At 39.8% G+C, this 12,917-nt stretch overlaps 1 protein-coding gene across 22 annotated transcripts in view; it reads right to left on the reverse strand.

Annotated features, from left to right (window-relative positions):
* Positions 1 to 12,917, reverse strand: part of plecb (plectin b) — a 130,856-nt gene that overhangs the window by 27,463 nt on the left and 90,476 nt on the right. For 8 of the 22 annotated variants that reach the window (XM_044209199.1, XM_044209206.1, XM_044209209.1 and 5 more), the window contains 7 exons: positions 10,530 to 10,591; positions 7,421 to 7,435; positions 6,418 to 6,507; positions 4,783 to 4,860; positions 4,544 to 4,648; positions 2,946 to 3,112; positions 78 to 193 (listed from right to left, as the gene is read on the reverse strand). In XM_044209199.1, coding sequence (XP_044065134.1) covers positions 78 to 193; positions 2,946 to 3,112; positions 4,544 to 4,648; positions 4,783 to 4,860; positions 6,418 to 6,507; positions 7,421 to 7,435; positions 10,530 to 10,591 — 633 coding nt within the window. The remainder of the gene's footprint in view (positions 1 to 77; positions 194 to 2,945; positions 3,113 to 4,543; positions 4,649 to 4,782; positions 4,861 to 6,417; positions 6,508 to 7,420; positions 7,436 to 10,529; positions 10,592 to 12,917) is intronic. The other 14 variants (XM_044209200.1, XM_044209207.1, XM_044209211.1 and 11 more) reach the window with 3 other exon arrangements.

Consider the following 12,917-nt stretch of genomic DNA (forward strand, 5'->3'; position numbering starts at 1 on the left):
AAAATGCTGAATAAAACTATCATCAGTATTAACAAAGTCTGGTGTTTCAGATTAAATCGACTTTGGGCCGGCCTTACCCTCAGGGTCCAGTAGGCGTGTCACTCCCAGGTCTCTCTCTGCCACACTGAAGGCCTGTTCCAGGTTCTCCAGGTTGGTCTGTCGGTACACTTTGCCCATGTCGATGAGTCTGGGACTAGGGGAACACAGAAATGAACAATTAATCACCAACAGGGTCCAGGTGAGAAGTGTAAGTTATAGTAATCTTCAGGGGCGGTCTACTGAAACGAGTCATGAGAGTTTAATAGTATGACTGACTATGTGTCTGCAGTGTAGTGACACCAGTGGCTACTTTCTGCACATGTTGTGTTGTATTCCTTGTATTTTCAGCCTTCAAAATTAAAACTTGGGAAATGGGATCAAATGGAGGGCACATTAACATATATGCTGAATTAATGCAGTCTGTAGAGGTCTGCTCACCTTCTGCCAATGGCTATATGCTGTTAAAAAGCCAACATATTCACTTTCTGACAAACCTGTATGAGCACCTGCCTTTTTGTCCTCTGGGTGTTTGACTCTCTCTGACAGATGTCAGAGCATCTATAGGTGGAATGTAATTTATAGAGCAGCTAACGTAATCAAAGCTGGCACATTTTAAGTTTGCAACCACCCACAACCGGACTCCCAGAAAAGATAAAAGTTTGCGTCTTCAGCGTGCACAACAGCATGATTAAAATGCATCACATGACCTCATCTATCATGCACATGTATCATAAATTATAGCAGTTTCAGATGCATTACCAAATCCAGACATTCAAATGTGCAATGCATAGCCTAGCAGTACTGATTATGATATTTAGTAAGCAAACCAGAGCAGATTCCTACAGCTCTCTGATGCGTAGAGTGGAACGGCCCGTATTCTGTCCATAAACAGGAGAAGACTCCACATGGCGGATTTCTCGGACAGAGTACTGCTTTGTTGGCCTGGAAGAGCTGCTCGAGCTCTGACCCTCTCTTCCATGGCCTAGTTCGTCACTGCTAGAGCGGGCCCCTGAGCTATTGGAACCCCGCCCTGAGTCCCAGGAGGATCCCTCTGATGGGATATCCTCACACAACATGACCACCCGATTGTCCACATCGCTGGCAGATCTTGGCACGCCACCAATGAAGCCTAGGCTTCGTTTCTTATGTTTAGACTTCTTCCTTCCTCCGAGCATCTTAAAATCTGCCAGAAGCTCCTTGTCCAGTGGCAAGTAAAAAAGTTTATGTGTTAGCGGTTGGCCTTACAGCTTCATTCATGCATGCTAATAAATCTTTTGATGGCTTGATGGTTGCATGTAAATCCATCCTATGCATTGTTGCCGGTGTCCATCATCATCATCATGTGAAGATCCTCTTATTCCTTCTGTTGGATTGCTGAGCTGAAAAAGCCTCCTAGTGGTACAGCCAGGTCACTGCTCCTTCATCAAGCTTTTCAACATGAAACCTAAATTCAACTGTAGTTTTGCAAATTCAATTTGTAAACCTTGGACAATCTTGAATTCTCTGGATGAACGCATATTCTGCACTAGGATGCCCTGAATTATGCCTAGGCACGAAGTAACGCCACAGTTTTCATGTAGCAGCCACAGAGTGCTACAGTTACGCCCATACACCACACCCCTCACATTTATGAAAGGCAGCACTAATCCAGCCTCAGGTGTCTCCAAAAAAGAAAAAAATGGAGGAAAAAAGTTGCAGGTACATGCTTAAGTTTAAGGAAACTTGCCCCTGCAGGCATCTCTTTCTTTCAATGCATAATGGCTCTCAAGAGACGTTCTCTCATCTAATACCACTTCCCTTCTGTTTGCTCTCTGGACTCGGCATGAATCCCTTTGTTAAAACAACTAAAAGGAAACCAACAAATGGCAAATTGTATAGACAAATCTTCCTGAGAAATAAATGCACATTCATTTCCCAGGATGCTCCTACACAAAGCAATCCTTAACCACTAATTCTACTATAAAGACACACAACAACTTTAGGGGAATTAGCATATTTAGTGTTCAACAGCAAGGACTTCCGATTTTACTTTTTAATACTAGGTTCCCGATAGTTTAATAAGATAATCAGATTTAATTGAGGAATTATTATCTTAAGGTGGTGGAGTATTACTCATGACCAACGCCTGCCAGTGGTATTCCTAGCCTTAAGGCCTGAAAGGTTCATGAAGAGTTATTAATGCAGATTTTATTAAAGCAGCATGAGAACAGTACTGTCAGGTGCAGTAACTAGAAAATGTGTCAAAAGAAGACATTTTTATGTGTAGGGCAAGCAAAAATATCAGGTTTTAAAACCTCATTAAAGAGACGAGAGTGCAGAGATTAATTTGAGCACTGCGAGTGCAACTATATGGAGGCTCTGCACTATTAAATCTATATCACTCAGCTAATTGTCCATCCATTAAAAATAAATCAGATATAATACCATAAAAAGCCACATCATGGTTATCATGTCTAAAATTATTTAAGGAATAGATACATCTTGTCAATACTGACAGTAGGATTTAATTACAGAGCAGGTTTAAACTGGCATTACTGTATGAAGTGTAATTTGACATTTGAAAGTGTGCCAAGGCCCCAATCCTGCTCCACTGCACTTGATAGTCTATAAACTTCATGGATGGTGATGTGTTATGACAAAACCTAGCATCATTGGACATATTACAGAAGCAAATATAAAGCCCCACATTTTTTTAAATTGTGTATATTTGACATTGTATGGTAAATATTGAGCTGATATATAAGTACTCTTGTTATTTTTAGAGCATGTGCACGTAATACAGTATAATGTCTTTATGTACTCTGCTATATGATTCTATAGCAGCAGAGGGTGGTTGCTGTTACTGTTTGTAGAGCTGTTATCATATTACAATCATACAATTAATCAGCAATAAATTCACCACTCACTGGTGTTTGTGTATGACAGCGTTGAAGAGCTTGCCGTCCCTCCAGCTGGTGGTGAAGTTGTCACAGCGGATGCCCTGGTAGCCGTCCGTCATCCTCTGGGACCAGAACAGCAGCTTCTCCTTGGCTGTCATGTCCTCTGACTGGCCGTTGATCTGAATATCTGAGATCTGTGACGATATATATAAATAAGATGTTAGAAAGGTGGCCGATGTGTAGAATATGTTAATAATCCATATTGGAGAGATGTGGAGGAAGTTAGTCATTGGTGGAAACCAAAACATGCAATTTGAATGGAATCACTGGATAACCATGGTTCATTTTCAAGGAAATGTTAATATCATCATGTCTCAGATCAGTTAACACCTTTACCATTCCTTGACTTAATATCTTTCCCGGTTGAGCAGTCTATTAGCGTGTTATATATTTATTTGGACATCAGTAAATTGAAGTGTTATCACTTCTGACTTGTCTCACAGGATGCAGCAGGATCTCTGTCTGGTCTAGTCTGGGAAAATGCCGCTGTGGCATCAAGATAACGTTTCATTTGGGGATGGGAATGATGAGTCATAGGCATCGGGTTTTCCATTTTGTGAGTGCTTGTGTTTGTGCCATTCCATGATCCTCCACTCATAGCTCTACCCTGCAAATCTGCAAACATTTTTAAATCATTTTTAAAAAATCTTTCATTGAAAAAACATTTGTTATGTTACCCGCCTTGTAGATTTTTTACCTGCTTCAATAAAAAGCATTACACTAAATACATTATGGATGTCAGCAACTCATCTGGATGTTTTGATTATATCTGGGGTTTTTTTTACTCCAGAGCGCACACAACCTTCTTTTCTCTGTAAATTAAATTAATTTAGTATAATCAGATTGTGGGATTTAACACTACATTACATAATAAGAGGGGAATTTTACTCTCCCTTTTGATCTCTATGACTCACCAGCAACCACAACCCAGCTATTTTCCCCTCTATTTTATAAAAGTATAAAGACTCTGGGAACATTGCACATGTATCTACAGGGCACAATGGCACCTTCACCACATCGCCTCACCAAAACATCTCTCAACACCAATGTCTCGCTTAATTTCCCATGCTAAGCTTCAGCTTTTTGCAACCTGAACCTGACTCATCTGATATTACAGGGTGTGGCCCTGCCTATTCGGCTGATACCCAGGGATTTCTGCCTGGCAGCTCTTGGCATACACAAGAAAAGCAGGAAAAGGCCTGGGTATATGGGATGTGGCTGGGAGTGTCGCATGACAACAAGTTGTATACTTGGCTTTGACACACCTTTCCCTTGGGAGTCAGGGACTCAGTGACTCATACTTACACACCCTGAAAGTGTTTTATTTCTTTATACTGTTCATAAATTAGCTACAGCACACTAAATACTTGACGTAGCAATAGTATATTATAATAGCTGTAAATGCTTCTAGAAATATGATAAGAAGTATCCTGTTTTGATTAGAAAATGTTTTTTTTGAGGAATTTTGAAGAGCAGAATGCATTCTGATTGGTTCCAGCAGCTGACAGGTGCAGATCCCAGAGACAGAGGTATAAAGCGATAATATAACTAAACACAACACTGACAGAGGAGGAGACCTGGAAGTGGAGGATGATGGTCCATATTAACCCCAGGGTCAGCTTGGGGTTCCCATCTGCTATGTCATCGTTTCTGATGTTAACCAGCTTAACCTGAGAAAACAAAACAACAGTAATATTAGTTGAATGATCACAACAACACCTGAACAAGGAGGTGTCCTGTGACAATGCATTGGCATTGTTTGGTCAAGTTTTCAAGGTCCAAGGAATCATTTTATGTGTCATACCTGGCGGTGTCTGAGGAAGTCCAGTGCTATCTGTACATTCTGCAGTTTGTGGAATCGCATGCGGCCTTTCTCTCTGGGCTGAGGAGGAGAGAAAAGAGTTAAAGAGGTATTTAGTTCCATGATAGACACTAGACTGTAAGAGACGATCCTTTAGGTATACTCAAGGAAACGAAAAGCATTCAATCAAAACAGAGAAATTAATGAGAAGGAAAACGGTAAGTCAGAATAAATGTGGGAATAACTGGTGAATCTTGGCTATTTTTCAACTAGGAATTAATCCTGGTGGGTTAGTGTTTGATTTACAGTATGCCCATAGAGATACTGTGTTGAATTTTTGATCCAAGAAAATGCTTTCTTTGGCTCAGTCCTGTTATTCACCACTATACCACACATAAGGAATATGATGGAAATAAACCCTTTAGAATACTAATTACAGCAGGAAATTTGCATTGGCTGAGCCAGTAACAAGGCTTTGTATTATTTAAGTCATCTGACAGCACGTAGAGATTACCTCATGTTGCATAATGCTTAGTATGTCTTTTGAATTTCAAACATAAATCAAAAGAATATACAATTTAATAATCAAAAGCTCATATTGCTATGCAAAACAAAGTATTGCTTGCGCCAAAAACTGCCTAGTTAATCAATGGGTCCTGCAAGTGTCAGCAGCACCTATTGATGACTGAATATTTTTGTTTATATCCTGCAGCTACATGCTTAAAGCAAGCCTGTCAATGAGAGAAAGGAAAAGGGCAACAAAACACTTGAATCGCTATGGAGGTCTGAATACCATGCACAGCCAAATCACTGGGAAAGCGCGGATGAATAATAATAATAATAATAATAATAATAATAATGAATAAAAAAACTAATGTAAGTTATCGACCCACTCACCAACCGAACGCTCCTGACCACGTCTCTCTCCCTCGGCTAACCCCAGTAAGAGCAGTGCAAAGAGAGTAGGCGAAGGCCAGACAGCAAAGATCAGCACACACAGAGGAAGGCGAAGGAGAGGAGGAAGGGTAGAAGTAAGAGGAATTGTAGAGAAGGAGAACCGTAGATCAGATAGGAGTTTAGTTCACACACACAGGCCAGGGTTAATGTGTTGAGGCTATGGAGGCAAGATGAGCAGAGCTGGAGCTGGTGGAGGGCGCAATGAACTACAGCAGCAGAGAAGCTTCAGTACAGATCTGAACCTCAGGGTATAAAATACAGCACCCTGCTGCTGGCTTTGTCTGGTGTGTAAGCCTTAAGATTTTAGTTATAGACGTAGAAAGACCAAAGGGTGCATGAGAAGTCACATTTGAATAAAGTAAAAATCTAAACAAATTTTTTTTTAAATGGCTAGTCAGATAGATGAGACAGAGAGAAAGGGATTTCAGACTCAAGAGCTGCCAAAGTCAGTGAATAAGTCTTTGTTAAGCAAAGTTCAGCTCAGGTTAAGCCTTTGACTGACAACTTGACTGTGATTGGTTACAATTTGTTGCCACAGGGATGATATTCCAAGTTGACTTAAAATAAGAACATTTTATGTATTAGTCCGCATTAGGTTTTGGTTTGGAGGATGGTTGAGGTAAAAGATGCAGTGCTTGGGCGTATTTGTTGCTCCTAGCCAAACATCAAGACAGTACTCACCAGTGTTTCCCCAGAGAGGACCTCCAACAGCGAGATCAGGTTATGTCCATCTCGAAGGTCTTCATACAGGTCTGTCACGTGCTGCTGTTTCTGCCAGGACAAAGGGAAAGCACATGTGACAATGATTCAAGATGCAAGTACCATGAATTACACTAACAACACATCTTTCTTGAGGATAATTGCAAATCTGCAATGTTATACATGACTAACAGTTGGTACATCTGTTTTAGTACTGCCTGAAGCAGAACACTAAATTAGCTCACTTCAGTATTTAGTTCAATTTAGATTGTCTTCCATCCAATCACTATACTGATTCTTTGACAAAAGCTGTTACTGATGGCCACGATGTGATCAAAGGTCTTGGAGGTATTCTACTCAAATTGTGCAGTTTTTGTGACCCTGGTGATACTTCAAACCTAATCAGGTGTCAAATATGATGGCAAACATTATGAGTTAAAACATTTTCAGCTGTAATAGAAGTACTTTAAACTGATTCTAAAACTGTAACCCTGTAAGTTGTGTTATACAAGTTTTCTACAGTGCTCAGAGCGTTCTCTCCACTAGTACAATTCTACACAGGTCAGGAATGCATAGCCGTGGGCAGCCAAGCCCGACTCCTACTTCAAATGCCAAATGGCAGCTGTCATTGACAAGTGATAGATGGGAATAAAAACTAGATCAGTGAGGTAAAAAAGGTGCGCTGGTGACCATAAAATCAACTAAAACACAAAATAGATGAAGATATTTCATCAATGTTTGGATTTCAATTAATCAACACTCAAAGCTGCATTCACTGTTTATATAACTGATGTGTGGTGTAATTGCAACCAGTCAGTGAAGCAAGTGAGAGAGATGAGGGGAGATGTTGTGATAGTGCCAGAAAACACAAGATTGGATAGGAGAGAGTTGTAAAAACAAGTGAGGGAGGGGACTGCCTCCATGCAAAGTCTCCATAACCAGACACACATTCAGTACAGTCCTGCTCGAAAGTGCCAGTACCTACCTCTACCCTCCAATGCTGGGTGAAGAGGGATGAAAGATGAAGGAATGAGAACAGATGAATGAGTAAGGGAGAAACGGAAAGAATTGAAACAAAGGAGAGAGAAGAGGATAGAGCAGAAATGAGCAATGATTAGGAAGAAATAGATATTTTTATGATTTGATGATGAAAATGATGACAGAAAGATAAAAGGCAGAGTCATTAAACTAGTCTCTCTTTTGTTTTGTTTTTTAGTTCTATGACAAAATTCATTTGGTGCATCTCTCATCTGAGTGTGTTTGGTCGGGTGTGTAAAGGAGGCCTTGGCCCTAAAATGGAATGAAAGCAAATTTCCCTTGCAAGTTACAACAGTGGCTGATTTATGTTGGCAAGAATTTCAACATCCAACCTTAGCTATGCTCCTCCCTGCCTGCACAGCCAAGATAAACCTGATGGATCTGAGAATAGTGAAGGTAACCAACGCTGCGACCACTAGGGTTCACTGTCTACACATGTAAAAATGTAGTGTGATAAACTTGCATAGTGTACTAGCCTACTACAGTCCTTCTATTTAGGGATTAACTATATTCTTGAGTTGCACAAAATTATAGAAAACTTTAAACAATTTGAATTTTGTGATTATTTAGTAGTCCTTTCCTTTGTGTGTACTCAAGAGCCATCTATCGCCACCCCTCAATTACTTTGTACTGAAGAGGCTATGGTCTCTGAGGGTCTGCTCAGCCACACTGTTGCTGCTAAAAGGTAAGTGTTCTGCTACAAACTGCCCTCTCAGAGTCAAAAAGAGCTGCTCTGTGAAACTTCTCAAGGTGAAAATCATTAGCACACATGGCTGACAGACCCTCTTCCTGGTCCCTTCACATGACTGTGATATGCTGTCTGGAAACAAAAACACTTAACATGCCTCAGGTTTTACATAATGCTTACGTCATCTTGTGCAATTCCTCTAAACTCTCAAGGTGATTCTCTGATTAACAGCCAGGTATAATCTGAAATCAATCTGCAACAATTGCAGTTTTTAAGCTAATCAAATGTTGGTTGTAGGAATCTGCTAGAAAACTGATTTTTGTTCTGCAGCTGACGTTCCACTCCGTCTTACACAATATAAAAACATTTACTGAGCAGGGGAAACCACTCAGTGGCCCTTTACAGCTTTCCATGGCTGCACCCAACCTATAGTCTGTCCTTGTCAAGCCAACCATTAAGCCATTAAACAGTTTAACATCAGTTTAACCTTAGAGGAGCAGTCTTTTCACATTCAGCCAGAATTAACACTTTCCCTACCAAACATGTGCCGTTTTCTTCAGTGAGACTTGACATAGCTGATTGTAGGCTGAGATTTTGTTCTTTTTGTTGTTAGTTGATTCTCTTCTTAGTTAAGAGTTCAGTGTTTGATAAGAAAATTGATTTTTGGGTAATAAAGTCATTTTCCAATTGTTTCCAACCTAGGACTGTTGAAGTATGAAAGTGTTCAAAACTTCAAACTTAGAAAAAAAATAAAAAACACTCTTCTGCTTGTATTAGATGAGTTATTCTTATACAATGTAATGACAACAACAATATCGATGTGAATACTTGTAACTTATGCAACTTCCCAAGCATCAATGCATGCCTTTCAGTTTATTGCTGGGCATGAATGCAGGTAGCCACCCAGACCCAGGACTCTGTGCAGCACATGTGCTACCGTTGGCCTTAACCATCATGGGCTCTGGGCCAAGACCAGAATTTGCCTTTTCAGAAGGAGCTAAGTGAATCCAGATGTCTGTGACTCACCCGCCAAAATTCACAGTGAACACTTAAGAGAAACAAGAGGGAGTTATTTCAGTATGTTCTCATACTGTGGTAGCAGAATACGTTAGCACTGCACATTCATGGAAAGGAAAACACTCTTTGTGCTTATTTTTTCCCCTCTTGTTCCATTTCTAAAAAAAATGAATGGCCCTGTGTCTCTGGAGTGAACATACAAATACTGTTGGAGCACTTAATGTCGTAAGGCTGTGAATGTACTGCTGCCAGTGGGAATTTCCTGGAAGAAAAGTGGCACAAGCAGGAATACTTTATACTGCTCTGTGGGAGGGGTATTGTGTTACGGGGGCTAATTTTTCACTCCTAATGAGGAACTCCAGAGTGAGGAGTATGACCTGTTTGGCAGTACCCCCATCCTGACCTATTTACCTTTCTGAATGTGTGAAGCATGCGAGGGCTTTCAGGCTGTAGTTTGAGAACAGAGAGTAAGGTAGGCGAGAATGGATGAGTGCTGATGGAAGGTTTACACAGTCTCTCATTGTTGATGGACTGGACTTCTGGTAAGCCTCCGCATCACAGCGCAATGTTAGAGATCGAGTGTGAAACAATAACTGTTGAGCTAATGTGTGTTTATGTGAGTGGGGGGTGAGGTGACGGTAATAATTTCCACAGAGTCGCTTACAATGCACAGGTGAGGGACATTTTAGATAATGATGGCCTGTCACTCAAAATAATGCACAACATAACATTGCATTCTGGGTTTCTGATGAGACATCTGACTGCTGTAATAAAATTGTGTTGCTGCAGCTTGCATGCATAAAATTTCGTTCTGTTAGAGGACTTTAATGTTTAATCTTATATAGACATTATCCCCCATCATTATGCATTATGTAAAACATTAACACTACATCAAAATTCTTGCCGACACAAATATAAACCAAGCCCAACTATTTGTACCTGTAACTATAGTACATGGATTTAATTCTAAAGGTGGAGATCGATAATCTCTCAACATCTGAGTTGCAACATTTATTAAAACACTCAACATGGCATCCTGTGGTTAAGGGGATATTAGTACGATTATTCACTGAGAGAACATCTGCTTTTTACCACTTGTATTATTTAGGCCTGGACCACAAACAGGGAATTTTAGCATTTGATATCCACCGTGGTTGTCATGTATGAAAGCAGTCAACCACATGTTCATGAGAAAGTGAAATCTGTGAACACTTTTTGGTGAAGTTCCATTTGTTTTGTACTAGTGTACCTTGTTCATGTGAAAATGAATATGGAACATGACATTGTAGGCATGTGCTTTTACAGTACAATAAGTAATAAGTAAGAGTGAAAGTCAGGGACACGTCCTTACCTTTATCAAGTGCTTGTTGACCCATTTTGTGAAGGTCTTTTTCTGTACTCGATCTCGTTCATCTGCAAAATAGAGAAACCATAGCTAAATTTCAGACACGTATGAAAAGGAAAAATTAGAAATGATTTTTGTAAATGTAAACATTTAAAAACAGGTTGAAATTAACAGCATACGATTGATGAATGTATAGCAGTTGGAAGTTTCTTCTATTTTACATAAAAGCAGTAAACAAAGAGGAAAGAGAGGACATCCCCAAGATACCAGACTTGTTGGATTTCTGTAGGACAAACAGATTTATCACCGGGTGGAAAATGCCTCTTGACTGTGCACGCCTGCATCTGAGTCAGACCACATCAGAGCACATTCATTGTCGGCAGATGCGCCCCTATTGTCTAACGAACATTGTATTTGCAAGGTCATGTCTCTGTCTGTGACACCACTGCCAGCTGTGCTCTTGGACAGAAACATTCATAAAAGGATTCGATCATGAAGGCCAAATGTTCTTAAAGTGTGAAGATACCCTGAAAGATTACCACAAGACATGGCATAACTATTAGAGAGTGCAATTTTCCAACAAGAAACAACAAGATCTTGGCAAAGAACACACCCACTAAGACTACAAACCTGCATACACCCACTAGTGTTATGTTGCTATTGGAGTTCAGGCAAAAACCACAAGATGTGTTGCTGCAACATTTATTATGGATCTGTTTCTCTGATGTGAACCCACATGATCTAAAGGTTGTAGTTCACTGAGCAGTTTGAATGACAAGTGGTGCTTTGATAACAGAAGGCACCAATCAGGCAGGTTTAGAACTTTCTTCACTCCATGCCACTTCATGTCATTTTCACCTTCACTGACTCACACAGCAATAAATCCCATTCACATTATGCCAGAATAAACTATGGACTCCAACACAAAGTCCTGCCTTATCAGTTTAAAGGGAGTGATCCAACTGTCTGCTGTATAGTGACACACCTGTCAATTAAACGCAAAGGGCTGTGATTCAGTGCTAAAACAAAATAGGTGCCCAGAGGCTACATTTGTTTTCTCAGGAGGGTGTCAGCAACGACTTCTGCCAATGTGTTGTGGAAAACTCATATAGACACCATAGACCTTTAACCTCTTATTTATCATTTAGACCAATGGGGTACTAAGCTTTACTATGTGACATCCGTGGTTCTACTTCTTGCCAAGAGGGCAAGATGTCACCCAGAGTGGAAGTGGGATGATTGGTGACACACACAGAGGCTGCTGTAGACAAAGCAGTTTCCCCAGAGGAGTTGCACCTTGACCTGTCTCTGCATTCTTTTCACACTACGTTACCTAATCCTGTTTCAACCACTGCAACTCTTTGTGGAGTCATTGCTTTTTATAAGTGAAGGTTATGCATGCGAGTGGAGGGCTGAGTGAACTATCAAATGTCACCAGACACAAACGGGTTTCAGTGAGGTGTGGAGTTTACAACCCGAAACCTTACGAAAGTCAAAAGCAGTAGCAGAAAGTACTGTAACTAAGTACATTTACTTAAGTACCTTAAAATTGTGTGTGCGCACAGTACTTTAGTATTTCCATTCAATAGTTTATCCATAAGAAATATTTTACTTTTTACTCATATTTGCTACATTTATGTGACAGTTTCGTTAAAATGAGCTCCACTATAACCAGATATGTACACATTAATGCATTAGTAATAATAATCTAATAATGTCATTAATGATAATATAACACTCTTCATTTTACTTTGATACTTAAGGTAAATTTTATAGATAATACTAATTTCCTTTTACTTGAGTGAGATTTTGAATGCAGGACTTTTACTTGTAACAGAGTATTTTGACATTGTTTAGTTGCTACTTTCACTTAAGTAAAACGATCTGAATACTTTGTCCACCACTCGTCAATAGTTCTTCAGGGTGGTGTCAGTATAGTGTGTGACACAAGAGAAAAGCAAACACACAATCATAATGGCAGATTCAAAGTGTGTTGTCGAAGTCAACTCATGTATATCCCTGCATGATAAAACAGGCCATTTATTGAGTAATCAATTTGTGTAATATGCATAATTTGTTTTAAGATTTCATTTATAGACCAAAAAAGATGAGATAGATAAAAATGATAAAAATGCCAGGAGTTTAAAGAGTTTGAGGGGTAAAAGAGGAACAAACTGATTGGAAAAAAGGAAGACAATATAACACATCATTCATTCCCAGCTACAATACAACTAAAGGCAAACAAGACTGTAGTGACTCATTCACTCCAAAACATATGCATGCTACACAACAAAAACTATGAATGGGCTTTGCTGACCAATACGAAGGGAGCGAGCTGCTGATTCATTCGAAAAGGGAAGTATCCTTTAAGACACAGTGTGGAGAAACATTACA

This window comes from Siniperca chuatsi, linkage group LG9 (assembly GCF_020085105.1).
Source record: "Siniperca chuatsi isolate FFG_IHB_CAS linkage group LG9, ASM2008510v1, whole genome shotgun sequence".
Taxonomy (NCBI): Eukaryota; Metazoa; Chordata; class Actinopteri; order Centrarchiformes; family Sinipercidae; genus Siniperca; species Siniperca chuatsi.